Source organism: Macaca thibetana, chromosome 1 (genome assembly GCF_024542745.1).
Source record: "Macaca thibetana thibetana isolate TM-01 chromosome 1, ASM2454274v1, whole genome shotgun sequence".
NCBI lineage: Eukaryota > Metazoa > Chordata > Mammalia > Primates > Cercopithecidae > Macaca > Macaca thibetana.
In genome coordinates this window covers 49,727,362-49,744,682 of record NC_065578.1, presented here as the reverse complement: position 1 = coordinate 49,744,682, position 17,321 = coordinate 49,727,362, and the positions used below count along the sequence as shown (strand labels likewise).

The 17,321-nt window shown below is 36.1% G+C and overlaps 1 protein-coding gene across 2 annotated transcripts in view; it reads left to right on the top strand.

The window, feature by feature from the left end:
- Positions 1-17,321, top strand: part of FAF1 (Fas associated factor 1) — a 506,672-nt gene that overhangs the window by 412,350 nt on the left and 77,001 nt on the right. For both annotated transcript variants that reach the window (XM_050802190.1, XM_050802198.1), the window contains 2 exons: positions 818-954; positions 5,085-5,173. In XM_050802190.1, coding sequence (XP_050658147.1) covers positions 818-954; positions 5,085-5,173 — 226 coding nt within the window. The remainder of the gene's footprint in view (positions 1-817; positions 955-5,084; positions 5,174-17,321) is intronic.

The window sequence follows — 17,321 nt, the reverse complement described above, 5'->3', positions numbered from 1 at the left end:
ATTTTTATCTCATGCTGAGTATGAAACTAGACGACCTGCTACTACTGGAGAAAACATAATTGTAAAGTACAGTTCTTGATTCTAAAGACTTATGAAAATGTTGCTAAAATCTGTTTTTTAGGATGATGCTAGTCTGTCTGTCTTTGTACAACACTGTATTATTCTATTTAACAAATTTTATCCTCTTGAAATTAATTTAGTTTGTTTTTCTCATAGTTTAAGGGTGGTGTTGTAGTGTTTAAGACTAAGAATCCTGCTGGGCACGGTGGCTCACACCTGTAATCCTAGTACTTTGGGAGACCAAGGCAGGTGGATCATGAGGTCAGGAGTTCAAGACCATCCTGGCCAAGATGGTGAAACCCCGTCTCTACTAAAAATACAAAAAAAAAAATTAGCCAGGTGTGGTGGTGGGAGCTTGTAATCACAGCTACTCAGGAGGCTGAGGCAGAAAATGCTTGAACCTAGGAGGCAGGGGTTTCAGTGAGCTGAGATCACAACACTGCACTCCAGCCTGGGCGACAGAGAGAGACTCTATCTCAAAAAAAAAAAAAAAAAAAAAAAAAAAAAAAAGACGAAGAATCCTATGCTGTCAGCCCCAGACAGCATTTAGGGTATGCTTCCTGCTTTTCTATGTGATAATCACTTCTATATCATGTCAGATATGTTTGAAAACTCAATATAGCAAGATTTTACATACTGATATCAGGTAGGCTGTCTAATTTAACATAACTAACAACACAATGAGTTCTTTGTTGAAGTACTAGTAAATCTATTAAACTACAAAGCAAAACTTACTTTGTATTTTGTCTCCTTTTAGATTTCTGACTATGTGCAATAGACACTTTGGCAGTGTTGTGGCACAAACCATTCGAACTCAAAAAACAGATCAGTTTCCGCTTTTCCTGATTATTATGGGAAAGCGATCATCTAATGAAGTGTTGAATGTGATACAAGGTAAAGTACATGTCACAAGGAGAGTAAAGCCTTCTTGGTATGTGATAACTTTATAGTTTTTCCACCAAAGCTGACAATATTTCTATTAGTAAATTTGCATTTGAAAATATAGAACATCCTGAAAAATGTCTTCAAAAAGTATAGGTGCTATAAAAAATAATATGCTGCATGAAAATCTAACAGAAACATCTTAATAAAATTGCGCAACCCTTGGGACACAGGATGTTCAAGTTAAATGTTCAGAATTGCTAAATTCTATAATCTAGCAATTAGGACATAATCAGTTGTAAAGTACTTAATTTCTATTTATATTGATTTATTGTTATAATGTTGATTAATTGAAAGAAGTACTTATCTTTAGCTATCTAGAAAATCCAGTCACTGTATATTGAAGATTGAATTTTTCACAATGACAATTGTTTCTTCTTATTTGTATGACTCCAAGCAACCCTGAAGCAGGAAACTGTCAGATGCCTGTGAATTTAACCACAATGCACATTCTTTTACCAAAAAAGAAGTGAATGATTTTGTTTTGTTTACTGTTACTAATGCACTCCAGGGGTTGGTGTAAAATATTACCTTGTTCATTACAAAGCTTAGGTTGAACAGTATATCTTCTATATGCCACTGGGGAAAAGGTTTTTCAAGTGCCTCAAGCTAAAACTGTATCTGGGGTACTGATTTCTGCCTCCATTTAAGTCTGGTTGGGAGGAGGGGATAAGTGTAAATTGCAGTGCCTTTAAAACCCAAATAAAACCAGACCTCTAGCATTTTATGTTTTCTCTATAACTAGAGCATTCAATTTCATAAACAGTGTTTAAAAAGACCTCCAGGGGAACTGATTTGCATAGGGTAAATGGATAATGAAGATAACACTTCATTCCTGCTTTCCCTGTCAGAGGCAACATTGCAAGAACTAGTGGTTCTCAGGGTGTGGTTTGTAGACTTCAGACTAGACCCTTTTAGGGTATCTGTAAAGTCAAAATCATTTTCCTAACTGTAATAAGACTTTTTTTTTTTTTTTTTTTTTTTTTTTTTTGCCTTTTTTACTGTGTTGACATTTGCACTAGTGGCTCCAAAGGAATGGTTTATAAAAACTCTTGGCACCTTAGCACGAATCAAAGCCGTAACACAAAACTGTACTAGTAGTCATATTCTTAATTGCCATGTATTTAGTTAAAAAAAAAAAAAAAGAAAAAGCCTTAAAAATGTCCTTGATGAAGCAGTAAAAATTATTACTTTTATTAAATTTTAACCCTTTTAATAGTTTGTGTGGCACCGTGGGAGGCATGGGTAAAGCACTTCTGCTGCATACTAAAGTATACTGGTGGTCTCGAAGAAAAGCACTGGTGTGGTTGCTTACACTGAACTACTTGATTTATTTCTTATAGAAATTATTTTTACTTGAAAATATTACTGACAGGCAAACTATGCATATGTAGCCTGGGTAGTTGCCAGACGTTTTTTGTGATTTTTTTTTTTTAATATTCTATAATGAAGTGTGTCAGCATTCAGCAGAGAAATACATAACTCAGTGAACCAATGTTTTACAAATGATCAGTGCATATTATAAAATCATACACAGATAAAAGATCCTTTCAAAGGGCAATGGATTTTAATGTAACGGAGTACACAGATTTATTGATAGGGTTTCAAATTCCATGTGCATCTAATTTGAAGAAAACTTACACTTGTCAGTTTAAGTGTAGTGTCAAAGAATATCCACACTTATCTATGAAAATACTTCTCCCTTTTCCAACTACATATCTTTGTGCGACCCGATTCTCTTTGTAAATTTCAATCAGTACAAGATATTGTAACTGGTTAGTGTAGATGTCCAAGAATACAGAATACGGTTGTTTTCTATTAGGCACACACATTACAGAGATTTGCAAAAATGTTACAGTGCTGCTCTTCTCACTAACCTTTTTCTGTTGGAAAATAGTCATGTTTCATAAAAATGTAATGTTTATATTAACATGCAATGGGTTTATTATTGTTAGTTTTAAATGGATTTATGAATTTATTTTAAATATTTCTATTTTAATTTCTAACACAGTAAATGTTAATAGCCATAATCCATATAAACAAAAGTTCTTTGGGTATCTCAGTAATTTTTAACAGTGTAAAGGGGTCCTGAGACCAAAAAGTTTGAGAACTGCTGCAATCAACTATAAAGAGTAAGTTTGCCCTGAACTGCATTAACTAGTACACTTTTTCTCTGTCTTTGATCAATAAGGGCTTAAGTATGAAGTACCTACGAGTTCAGTTTGGCCGTGGATCCTTCCAGTTAGGGCTAAAACATAGCTTATAAGTAGTGACTTAAGCCTAAAAATTAATGGCCAGTATGTAGTCAACCTATACAACTGTAGTATTTTCCCACTGATGATTCCAGTATACTCCATATAGTACCCATTTCCCATGCTCTGAGTCTTAGCCACTACAGTTTTTAAATAAAACATAGAAACCCAGAGACTTGTCCAATAATAAAATCTACATTGGCTAGGTGTGGTGGCACATACCTATAATCCCAGCTACTTGGGAGGCTGAGGTGGGAGGATCACTTGAGACCTGGGCAACAAAGGAGACCCTGTCTCAAAAGAATAAAATATCTATATTGAAGGTGCTCCTAAACTTCTTTTGTCATGTGTCATATCTATTAATATTAACTACCAACGATTTGTGTATACTTTACATTATGTCCACTCCTTCTAAGAACATTACATAGTGTTATCTCCGTTTTGAGAAAAGGAAATTGATCCTTAGAGAGCTACAGTCCATTTATTCATTTGTTCATTTATTTGTTTACTGAATAAATATTCATCAAAGCCTTTGTCATGTGCCAGACAATTTCCAGGTACTAGATTATATAGCTTATAAGTAATGGAATTAGAGTTAGAACTCTAACTATAAAACCAGTTCTGTTTTCTTAGTGCCAAGATAACGTTTGTCCTGTAGCTCATTTACTGAGTGAGTAGTACTGATGTGAACAAATTAGATCATTTCTTTTGCCAAGGACCATAGATGTTCCCTTAACCCATGCTGCCAATGGTCATAAGGATAATTAGGGAAAGCACCATTGAAAGATCATGCCTTCTGGAAAAATGCCAGCAAGAATGCTTGGTCTTTATTGTCCTGTTGGTGGCCATTTCGTTAATGGGGAAGAAGATCCCTTCTCAAGCCATGGAGAAAACCTAACTCTTTCTGCCTGTAGGTTTGAGAGAAGAGAATTGTCATATCTTTATATATCCTCATGACTTTTTCTCTTGTAGGTACATCCCAAGCAAATAACAATGACTTAAATGTGTTCAGGAAATGGCATGTATGTGCCATATGTTTGTTATGGACTTGGTCAGGGAATAAAATGACATTAAGGAAAATCAAACATTTAAAATATCTTCTTTATAAAGATCATAAGAGTCATTTAAAAGCAGCTGAAAGGGAGAAATATCAATTGGGCAAAAAAAGAAATCATTTTTTTCAGAAATTGAGTTACTGTTTGTTTCACCAGAGGATTTTTGGTGATAGAAGATAATTCTAAATAAGGTAATAGACTGAGGTGGGTGGCAAAGAGGCCAGGCTTCGAGTCAGCCTCTTCTGGTTTCAGATTCTGACCTCACCACTTAACCAGCTTGACCTTAGTCAGACAAGTTTTTTTGAGCTCTCTGTGACTCATTTTTCTTCTCTTTAAAACTAAGTCATAATCCTTCGTAGAATTGTTGTACAGATTAAATGAGATAGTATAGAAGTGCTTAGCCTAATCAGTGATATGTAAACAACTAGTAGTTGTTGCTAGTGTTATTAACTAGATATGTTTTCATAATTTGACAGAACTTTTGAACTTCATGATTTGGACATTCATCTATATAGTGCTAAAAGTCCTTCTTATTAAGAAACTGCTCCCTCAAATATAACTGTTCTGAAATTTCAACTGCCAGTATACTACTCTTTCTTATTAAACATATGAAACATTTCAATAAAACCACAAAAGTATTTTAACTGTAATTTTTTTAGACTGGTTTTCCTTTCTGGTTAATTCTAGAATGACTTTCCAGTTTCTAATACTTTAATAATTTGAAGTTATATATAAAAAGCTTATATAAAGTTTGGCAATCTCTATATGTTTTTAGGGAACACAACAGTAGATGAGTTAATGATGAGACTCATGGCTGCAATGGAGATCTTCACAGCCCAACAACAGGAAGATATAAAGGACGAGGTAAGGTTAAGCAGATCTTTAATAGGATTTTGATGAGGTAATTTGTCAAATGATGGTACATGCCTGTGATATGGTCGATAAATAAAGATGATGAAGATGCATTTCCAAATTTACCAAGGGTTTTTATGCTATGAAGTTTACCTTTCAGTCCATTCTTTTTATGACCCCAAGACCCAATGATTTGTTTTAGTTTATGGACTATTTACACTTTGCTAGATTTGGGGTGGTTACAGGAAGTCGATTTCCAAGAAATTAGTTCAGAAGCATTTTTATAGAAGAAACTATAGTCCAGGAAATGATGTCTACTATATGGATTTTATCACTCACTTTTATGGTCCTCTTACTCTTTTTAAATATTGAGATTAATTAGCAATAAACACATTTTATATTTGAATATATGTTTGAAGTACCTTGAGAATTAGCAAAAGATCTCTAGCATTCTGAATTTATCAACTTCCTAAACATATTCAGGTGTTTTCCAACCTCCTAAACATAGTCAGGTGTTATAGATAACATGAACATAGAACCTCAAATAAAACAATAATAAAAGCATTATTGATAACAATAGTGTTCAATACTTACCTAGTATTTATCATGTGCTAGGCACTGTGCTAAGCACTAATCATCTCATATGATCCTCAGAATAATCCATGAAGTTGTGATCAGTCAGTGTTCTGGCAGTAAATAGACACTTTTAAGCTAGGTTATTTAAGAAGAGTTTAATAAAGTGACCATTTTTAAAGATGTGGGCAGGGTTTTCAAAAATCAACAGAAGAAGCTGGGCATGGGGTCTCACACCTGTAATCCCAGCACTTTGGGAGGCTGAGGTAGATCGATCACTGAGTTCAAGAGTTCAAGACTAGCTTGGCCAACATGGTGAAACCCTGTCTCTACTAAAAATACAAAAATTAGCTGGGCATGGTGGTGTGTGCCTGTAATCCCAGCTACTTGGGAGGCTGAGGCAGGATAATCTCTTGAACCTGGGAGGTGGAGGTTGCAGTGAGCCAAGATCATGCCACTGCAGTCCAGCCTGGGCAACAGAGCGAGAATCTGTCTCAAAAAAATAATCAACAGAAGATAATACAGACCCAAGGCTAAAGGGAACCATTATCATCTCTAGGCCTGAAAGCCTAGGAGAGAGTGCTATATGGAGAGGACTGCTTCTGACAGAGGGATATAGCCAACCTTGGTGGCCCAGTAGGGAGGAAACTGGGGATTAGCTTCACCTTCCTTCTCTGATCTTTTGCTAGTATCTCCTATTAATTTAGCATAATCAGAAGCTGAAAGGTAGGAGAACCTCCATGGGCAAAAAGCTGTGTAGAGAACATGGATCCTGAGGGGGTAAATGGCAGATAATCTAGCACAGATTGGTATGACTATCTGTACTTTTCAGATGAGAACACTGAGAGTCAAAGTTAAGTAAATTTGCCCAAGGCCATATAGCTGGTAGGAGCTATAAGTAATTATCTCAAGAAGTCATTATTGCTTGGTTCATTCAAGAAATTTCTGGATTTAGAAAACAGCCTTAAAATAAAATATGAAACAAATATTAGCATTTGTTAATCTGAGATGTTATGTTCACAGATATTTGTAAGATTATCATTTTTAATATATCTGTTTTAAATTTCTTTTTAAAAGATTTCCCTAGAACAAGTAAGGGAGAGTTTTATTTCTGAACAAAGATGAAAAGTTTCTAAGGATAGTTTTAATAGACTATCCTTTAGTTATTGCAAATGTGAAACATATAGACAGTTTTAATATAACCCTGAACTATTGTATTTTACTCATTTATCCCTGTATTACATTAAACTGTGAGTTTGTTAAGAGCAAGAGTCATATCATATTCATGCTTGTAAGTCTGTCCCCTAACAGTGTACCTAGGACAAAGTCAGCACTCAGTAAATGTTTGTTAAGTGATTGAATAAATGAACATCTGAATTTACATAAAATAAAGTAACTTGGAAGAAAAAAACAATATTTGATTACAATGATATAAAACCTGGCCAGGGCTGGGGGGTGGCTCACACTGGTAATCCCAACACTTTGGGAGGCCAAGGTGGGTGGATCACTTGAGCTGAGGAGTTAAGAGACCAGCCTCGGCAACATGGTGAAACCCCATCTCTACAAAAAATACAAAAATTAGCCAGGGGTGGTGTTGCATGCCTGTAGTCCCAGCTACTTGGAAAGCTGAGACTACAGTGAACCATGTTCATGCCATTGTATCCCAGCCTAGGCAACAATGTGGGACCCTATAGCAAGTGTAGTCTGGCACAGTGACTCACACCTGTAATCCCAGAAGTTTGAGAGGCCAAGACAGGAGGATGGCTTAAGGCCAGGAGTTTGAGATCATCCTGGGCAACATAGCAAGGCCCCATCTCTACAAAAAAATCGTAAAAACAATAGCTGGGCATGGTGGTACATGCCTGTAGTCCTGGCTACTCAGGAGGCTCAGGTGGGAGAATCACTTGAGCCCATGAGTTGAAGGCTGCAGTGAGCTATGCTTACACCACTATAATCCAGTCTGGGTGACAGAAACCCTGTCTCTTAAAAACAAACAAACCAAAAAGATAAATTTTTAAATATTTTTAAAAAATGAAACCCAATATATCCACATTAACAAATATGAAAATTTAGAACACTGTAACTAGTTTATAGATTTTTTTTTTTTTTTTGGAGACAGCATCTCGCTCTGTCGCCCAGGCTGGAGTGCAGTGGCCGGATCTCAGCTCACTGCAAGCTCCGCCTCCCAGGTTTATGCCATTCTCCTGCCTCAGCCTCCCGAGTAGCTGGGACTACAGGCGCCCGCCACCTCGCCCGGCTAGTTTTTTTGTATTTTTTAGTAGAGACGGGGTTTCACCGTGTTTGCCAGGATGGTCTCGATCTCCTGACCTTGTGATCCGCCCGTCTCGGCCTCCCAAAGTGCTAGGATTACAGGCGTGAGCCACTGCACCTGGCCAGTTTATAGATTTTTAATGCTCACTAGGTATCTTCTATTGCTATAAAAATATTGTTTATACTTTTTCTTAATAATCAGTGTTTCATTTACTCTGAAGGAAAGGCATTCAGATATATGGTAGAAAGATGTTTATCTGTTACTCTATAAATTGACAGTGACATTTTGAAATAATGAAGTACTGTACTTAGTTAGGAATTTGTAATAATAGGTGTTTTACCTTTCAAGATTACATTTATCCTGGAACAGAGGCATTGATTGACAATAATTCACTAAAAACATTCTTCAGCCATTTAAATCTTGAGTCTCATTAGTACCAGATTTACAGATTATGCTGTATAAGAATATGAATACACAATATTTGCATACATATTCCCAGTTCATTTTTTCATCTTAATTTGTGTTCCCCATAATGTACTGGTAAAGAAATTGACTTTAAGTCCTTTAATACTGAGCACAAAATTTAATATGAGGGTTACAGGAAAAATCCAGCACTCCATATAATTGAAATTTTTATTGAAATTTAATTGCAAGAGGTAAGGATTTCTCTTTGTTTTTAGAGTGTCTTCATGAAAGTTATAGCTCAAGTTATAATAGAGTTCCTAAGAAAAACATTTCTAACTTTAAAGACTTCTCTCGTACTATACATAGACCGTAATGATTTGGTATCTGCTGAATATGTGACAAGGAGCACTGTCCCTTGTAATTGTGAATTTGCCTTTATTTTAAAAAAATTACAAATAAGACTTTACTTAAGTTTGAAATTAAAAACAGAGAATAGGTTTGGAGGCTGGCTTCCTAGGCCTGAATTTATTTAAATTTAACTTTAAATTATATTCATCACTTTGATGATTCCATACTTCAACCGGAGATTCCTGTGTTTAAAACTTTTGTTAAATAAACCCAAACCTGAACTGTATTTATACACTGAATCACTCTTCAGTGGCCCAGAAAGGACTAACCTTTATATCACTGATTGCTCTATTTTTAACTAGGGTATATACATTATATGGATCTCTGTTTTTGACGGAACCGCCTATAGCTTTCTCTCTTAGACATTTTCATTAATCATGTTAGTTCGGTTTTGTAAAGGTTTACAAAGTACCTACCAAGTACATGTCACTGGACTAGGTCCTTGGGACAAAGAAATCTTTTGCTTTAATGAGAGACTATTGGCAAAGTGTGGATGAGGAGGAAAACAAGTATTACTACATTACAGTAGCCACATTTTAGAATCTATTTTTGCCTAAAGCCTGATTCCAAATAATAGATGCTCTTTAACATGTAAATGGGTTGATTTTTTTTATATGCACTATTTTTTAAGCTACCTAGAAACCTCTGATAACCAAGAGTTTGTGATACTTAGTTTGTGATCTATTTATTGTTTCATTTGTTTATTCATTCAACACAAATTTGTTTATAATCCTCTATCCTGCTTGCAAGGATTACTCTCTTCCAGGCTTACCTCTGTGATTAACTTGTATCTGAACAATAGCTCGGTAATTACCACAATGCAGATGTTGGAGATCAGGGCAGATTTCAAGGGCAGTTACATCATTCTCATCTCTAGGAATTCTAAGAATACATTAGTGGAACATGGACAAAATATGCTAGAGGGGCATGGTAGGCTTATTTTAAAGGGTTCTAATTTAGGATTTAAAAACTGCATTGCCACACTGTAGGGAAGATACATTTATTACCTAACAGCAGCCTTTTTGTTGCCAAAGGAAATTGTTGGCTTTGTTGTCTGCTACATGGAATGTGTAACTTTTTTCCCCTAAGCTTCGTCTTAGTCTGTTTTCAGCAGTGCATTCCTTTTCCTTTCCTCTGTTTAAAATCTCACCACCATCATACCCATTCTGTTTGCAAAGCTAACAATGACAAACAGAATACTGATTCTGGCTTCTGTTGTAGTTTTTTGTTGTTGTTGTTGTTGTTGTTTGTTTGTTTTTGTTTTTTATTTTTCATTTTCTGGGTACACAGTAGGTGTAGGTATTTATAGAGCACATGAGATGCTTTGATACAGGCATTCAATGTGAAATAAACACATCATGGAGAATGGGGTATCCATCTCCTCAAGCATTTATTCTTTGAGTTACGAACAATCCAGTTACATTCTTTAAGTTTTAAAATATACAATTAAGTTATCATTGACCGCAGTCATCATCCTGTTGTGCTATCAAATAGTAGGCTTTATTCATTCTTTCTATTTTTTTTGCACCCGTTAAACATCCCCACCTCCCCGCACCACCCTTCCCAACCTCTGATAACCATCCTTCTACTCTCTATGACCATGAGTTATTGCTGTTTTCTATAAAGCAGGAATAAATCGTCTCAAGGCACAGAGAACAAAAACAATCTCTTGGTACAAAAATTAAAGCAAAACTTACTAAACAGACCTTTAAAAGGAGATTTTACTCTTATTCTTTAAAAAATACACACACACACTCATACGTATATACATATATACACACACACACACCACTTCTTAAAGCTAGCAAAACTACTCACTGGTCAGTAGTTCTGTTAAGAGAGTTTTCTGTGAGATAGCTGTATATAAATTTAAATGTGAGATTAAAAACCCAAAAATATGATATTTTTAAACATTAGAATTCCACTGAAAATGCTAAAGTTATAAAAGTTCTAATATTTAAAAGTAACTTCAAGGAGAAAGCGCTGTGTTAATTGTTGATGAGTAGGTTACTAAATGGTTAGCCAACCACACCATAGGTGCCTTTCTGTAGGTAGCTACATTCTGCTTAGAAAAATAGTTATTTATCCAGTGATTTTTCTCCTTTCTTAGGCCCAAATCACAGAAAATTAATTTCTCTCCCTTTGATTTATATATTCATTTCGTAAATATTTATTGAGCTTCTACTGTATAGCAGACACTGTGTGAGGCCTAAGAACACAGCTGTGAGCAAGATAAACAAGGTCCTTAGGCTTACAACCCAGAAATCCCAATAAAGTCTATCAACTAATCAGGTGGATGAAGCCCAGGGAGCACCTAGCCAGGGTGAGCCAGACATGTTCTCAAGCTTCAAGGCAGGTAGAACAGGTAAGAATATAGATAATAACAGCTACTCTTTGAGTTCCTGCTACATGCGAGGTTCTGGTTTCTGGGGCAATGTTTCTCAGTGTGATTCCTGAACTACTGGAGTACCTATCTACTAAGATTCCCAAGCAGTTAGGTATGAATAAGCAACAGGTTCATTTTGTTCACATTTATTTCACATTTTGAAATGTAAGATTTACATTCTTCAGATCCCATTTAATTTATCATATAAAATGTTATTCTATAAACATTTATATGATAAGCATTATCATATAAAATATACTTCTTACATTTTATCCTACAAAATGTAAGAATCACATTCTTCAGATCCCGTTTAATTTATCATATCTGTTACAATTTATTAGACTGTTAATAGATAATAAGAATTGATTGCATTGATTGTTTTGTCTTGGCAAGCATTCATTTAACAGAGGTGTTTGATTCTGACATCTGAACTTCATGTCATTCATATGTTATTGTTATATTTACATTCATTTTTCCTTGCTTAAGTTATATTCTTAGCTTCCCAAAATGGATCATGTCTCAACAATGGTTCATTGAAGCATACAATTAATGATGAATATAATATAATAATTACTGCAAACCAGTACAAACTAGTGTAGTTCAAACTACATTTAACCCTTAAACAACATGGAGCTTAGGGTGTCGACTCTTGACACAGTCAAATGCAAGTATAACTTTTGACTCCCCCAAAACTTAACTACTAATAGCCTACTGATAACCAGAAATCTTACCAATAACATAATCGATTAACACATATTTTGTATGTTATTTGTATTATATAGCGCATTAACAAAATGAACTAGAAATAAAATGTTATGAAGAAAATCCTAAGGAAGAAGAAATGTATTGCCTCTTCAGTAAGTGGAAGCAGATTATCATGAAGGTCTTTGTTCTTGTCACCTTCACATAGAGCAGGCTGAGGAGAGAGGTGGAGGAGAGGTTGGTCTTGCTGTCTTAGAGGAAGCAGAACCAAAAGAGGTGGAGGAGGTGAAAGAGGAGGCAAAAGAGGCAGACATACTCAGTATAACTTCTACTGAAAAAACTCTCCACATACGTGGACTCACACCATTCAGACCCATGTTGTTTAAGGGTCAACTGTAGTTCAACATTAGTATAGACGTAATTCAAAGAACTCCAGTACCAGTATAGAAGATGCCAAGGCAGCTGAATCTGAGTGTGATTATTCTTATACTAGTTTCCATAAAAGAATTTGATTAAGAAGTGAATATATAAAAATTGATCATATAAGAGAAGAAATCCATTTACCCCTACTGTTAGTGTTTCTCTCTTAGAACATTTTTTGATAAAAGCATGAGCCCTTCAAAGTTTTTGCTTCATTATTAAATAAAGCCTAATGATCTACCTCTCTGTTAAATCAATAGAATTTTTTCAGAACAGAAGAAAAATAATACCACTAAATTAAGAAATCTATTGCTAAAAGCAGAGAAGATGCAAAATGCCAAAGGAGAAATTGTTTACAAGTACAGTCGAGGTAAAAATGGATGCAAATCCTACTATTGCTGAGAAACTTGTAAAGCTAGCTACAAAATTGGCAATTAGAAGCTAATGCTCAAAAGAGACAGCAGGCTGGGTGCAGTGGCTCACGCCTGTAATCCCAGCACTTTAGGAGGCTGAGGTAGGAGGATCAGTTGAGCCTAGGAGTTTGAGACCAGCCTGGGCAATATGTGGAAACCCCATCTCTACAAAAAAGAGGGAAAAAAATTAGCCAAGCATGGTGGTGCATGCCTGTAGTTCCAGCTACTTGGGAGGCTTGAGGTTCCCACCTCAAGCTTGAGCCCAAGAAGTCAAGGCTGCAGTGAGCTGTGTTTGCACCACTGCACTCCAGCCTGGGCAACAGTAAGACCCTCTCTCAGAGAGAGAGAGAGAGAGACAGCAGAATTAGTTCTGGATTAAATACTTCATCAAATGACACTGTCGAATGGCATATGCAATGGTAATGGGGTGGTTGATGGAAGAGTGATAACTATATTCTGGACATTACTAGAGAGAGAGAGAGATTACAGTTGGATGAAACTACTAATGTGTGCAAAGTAAGAATCAGTTCTTGTCATATGTGCTGTATGTATGTTCAAGAAGTGGAAGTAGTCATCACTCTTTATTCTGTTTATCAATGAGAAATATATATTACAAGAGAAGTTTTTCACTGAGTGATTATTTTGCAAGCTGAGTTAAAATTTAAAAGATGAGGCAGAATCAGTACTGTTGACTAAACTACTTCAAAGGACACCATCAAGAAAGTGAAAGTACAACCCACAGATTGGGAGACAATTATTGTAAATCGTTTATCTAATAATAAGGGACTTATATCTGGAATATATAAAGAACTCTTACAACTCAATAACAAAAAGACAAATTATCCCAGCAACAACTGGCAAAGGGTTTGAAAAGACATTTCTCCAAGGATGATATACAAGTGACCAATAGCACATGAAAAGAAGCTCAACATTATTACTCACCAGGCAAATGCAAATCAAAGCCACGGTGAGGTACCACTTCATACCTGCTACAATTAGTAGAATCAAAAAAGTCATCAGGGGCCCAGCACAGTGGCTCACTCCTGTAATCCCAGCACTTTGGTAGGCCAAGGTGGGCAGATCACTTGAGGCTGGGAGTTCAAGACGAGCTTGGCCAACATGGCGAAATCCCATCTCTACTTAAAATATAAAAATCTTTGCTGGGCATGGTGGCATGCACATGTATTCCCAGCTACTCAGGAAGCTGAGGCAGGAGAATCACTTGAACCTGAGAGGCAGATGTTGCAGTGAACTGAGATCATACCACTACACTCCAACTGGGCAACAGAGCAAGACTCTGTCTCAAAAAAAAAAAAGAAAAGTCTTCAGGTAACAACAAATGTTGGCAGGGATGTGGAGAAATCTGAACCCTCATTGGCTGCTAGTGGGAATGTAAAATGGTGCAACAGCTTTGGAAAACAGTCTGGCAGCTCTTCAATGGTTTAAATGTAGTTACTATGTAATCCAGCAATTCCACTCCTAGTTATATACTCAAGAGAAATGAAAATCTGTGTCCATGTAAACATTTGTACATGACTGTTTATAGTAGTGTTGTTCATAACAGCCAAAAGGTGGAGGCTGGGCGCAGTGGCTCGTGCCTGTAATCCCAGCCCTTTGGGAGGCAAAGGCATGAGGATTGCTTACATCCAGGAGTTTAAGACCAGCCTGGGCCACACAGAAAATCTCCCATCTCTATGAAAATATTTTTAAATTATTTAAAAATAATAAATTTAGTATTATTATTATTTTTAGTAGAGATAGGGTCTTGCTATTTTGTGCAGGCTGGTCTTGAACTCCTGGGTTCGAGAGATCCTCCCACCTCAGCCTTCCACAGTGCTGGGATTACAGTTGTGAGCCACCATGCCCAGCCTAGAAATAATAAATAATTTAAAAATTGTTTTGGCCAGGCACGGTGGCTCATGCCACCATGAGCAGGCCAAGGTAGGCAAATTGCTTGAACCCAGGAGATCAAGACCAGCCTGGGCAACATGGCAAAACCCTATCTCTACAAAAAATGAGATACTAAAGCTAACCTACGGGTCACAACAGGAGTCATTAAACTGGATATAAACAACCTTTGTGAAATACCACAAACAATATCAATTACCTTCTACTGTTTAGAAACTGTCATTAGTGTTATTTAAATATTATGTTTCATTTTTATTATCTAAAAGTTTTGATCTTAAAAATTTTCCTAAAATTTGTGGTTTGCATCTGGGTGAGTATCATGTACTCAGTATTAAAGGAATTCATGTCAGCTTCTTTACCAACGAATTATAGGGAGGACAAATTAAGATGAAAGAGTGGGCTGGAAATATGCATGCAGATATTTTGCATTCACATTATTATGCAACATAATCTGTAACTCTGATACTAACAAGACTCAACGCATGCAGAAAAAAAAATTGGCCAAAATCCAACACCCTTTCATGATAAAAAAAACACACAAACTAGGAAAAAAAGAGAACTTCCTCAGCATAATAAAGCCCACATATGAAAAACCCACAGCCAACATCATACTCAATAGTGAACCACTCATAGCTTTTCTTCCAAGATCAGGAAAAAAGCAAGGATTCCAACTTCCCTGCTGCCTTTTAACTGTAACTTCTAGCCAGGGTAGGAAAAAGAAATAAAAGGCATACAGATTGGAAAGAAAAAAGTAAAATAATCTCTATTTGTGGATGGCATAATCTTATATGTGGAAAACCCTAGAGATTCCACACCAAAAAAAAAAAAAAAAAACTGAGCTTAAAACAAAGTCAGGAAACTTGCAGGATATGAAGTTAACACGCAAATCTATTGTATCTCTGTACACTAGCTGTAAATAATCTGAAAGATACAAACAAATGGAAAAACATTTAATGGTCAAAGGTAAGAAAAATTAATATTGTTAAAATAGCCATACTGCCCAAAGCAATTTATAGATTCAATGTTATTCCTATTAAACTACCATTGCGATTCTTCACAGAACTAGAAAAAACTTTTAAAATTTATATGGAGGCCAGGCATAGTGGCTCACGCCTTTAATCCCAGCACTTCGGGAGGCCAAGGCAGGCTTATCACCTGAGGCCAGGAGTTTGAGACCAGTCTGACCAACATGGTGAAACCCTGCTTCTATGAAAAATACAAAAATTAGCCAGGCATGGTAGCAGGTACCTGTAATCCCAGCTACTTGGAAAACTGAGGTAGAAGAATCACTTGAACCCAAGAAGCAGAGGTTACAGTGAGCTGAGATCTCACCACTACACTCCACCCTGGGCAACAGAGCAAGACTCCATCTCAAAAAAAGAAAAAAAAAAAAATTATATGGGACCAAAAAAAAAGAGCCTGAATAGCCAAAGCAATCCTAAGCAAAAATAGCAAAGATGGAGGGATTATGCTACTCAACTTCAAACTATACTACAGGGCTACAATACCCAAAATAACATCGTACTGGTACAAAAACAGACACAGACCAATGGAACAGAATAGAAAGCTCAGAAATAAGACCGCACACCTACAACTATCTGATGTCTGACAAAGCTGACAAAAACAAGCAATGGGTTAAGGACTCCCTATTCAATAAATGGTGCTGGGATAACTGGCTCACCCTATGCAGAAGGTTGAAACTGGACCCTTTCCTTACACCATATACAAAAATTAACTCGAGATAGATTGAAGACTTAAATGGAAAACCCAAAACTATAAAAACCCTAGAAGACGACCTAGGCAATACCATTCAGGACATAGGCACGGGCAAAGATTTCATGACAAAATGCCAAAAGCAATTGCAACAAAAGCAAAAATTGACAAATGGGATCTAATTAAACTAAATGCCTTCTGCAGAGCAAAACACACATCAGCAGAGTAAACAGACAACCAACAGAATGGGAGAAAATTTTTGCAAACTATGCATCTGACAGAGGTCTAATATCCAGCATTTATACGGAACTTAAATTTACAAATAACAACCCCATTAAAAAGTGGGCAAAGGGCATGAACAGACACTTTTCAAAAGAAGACATACATTGTGGCCAACAATTATATGAATAAAAATTTCAGCATCACTGATCTTTAGAGACATGCATATCAAAACCACCATGAGATACCTTCTCACACCAGTCAGAATGACTATTATTAAAAAGACAAAAAAAAACAAAATAGATGCTAGCGAGGTTGCAGAGAAAAGAGAATGCTTACACACTGTTAGTGGGAGTATAATTTAGTTCAACCATTGTGGAAGACAGTGTGGCAATTCCTCAAAGACACAGGCAGAAATGCCATTCGACTCAGCAACCTCATTACTGGGTATTTACCCAAAGGAATATAAATTGTTCTGTTATAAAGACGCTTGCCTATGTTCATTGCAACACTGTTCACAATAGCAAAGACATGGAATCAACCTAAATGCCCATCAATGGGAGACTAGAAGAAAATGTGGTACATATACACCGTGGAATACTATACATCCATAAAAAAAGAATGAGATAACCCAAAAAATGGAAGAAAATATTTGCAAATCATACATGTAATAAGGGTTTAATATCCAGAATATATTAAATATATTAACTCCTACAACTCAACAACAGAAAATTAATTCAA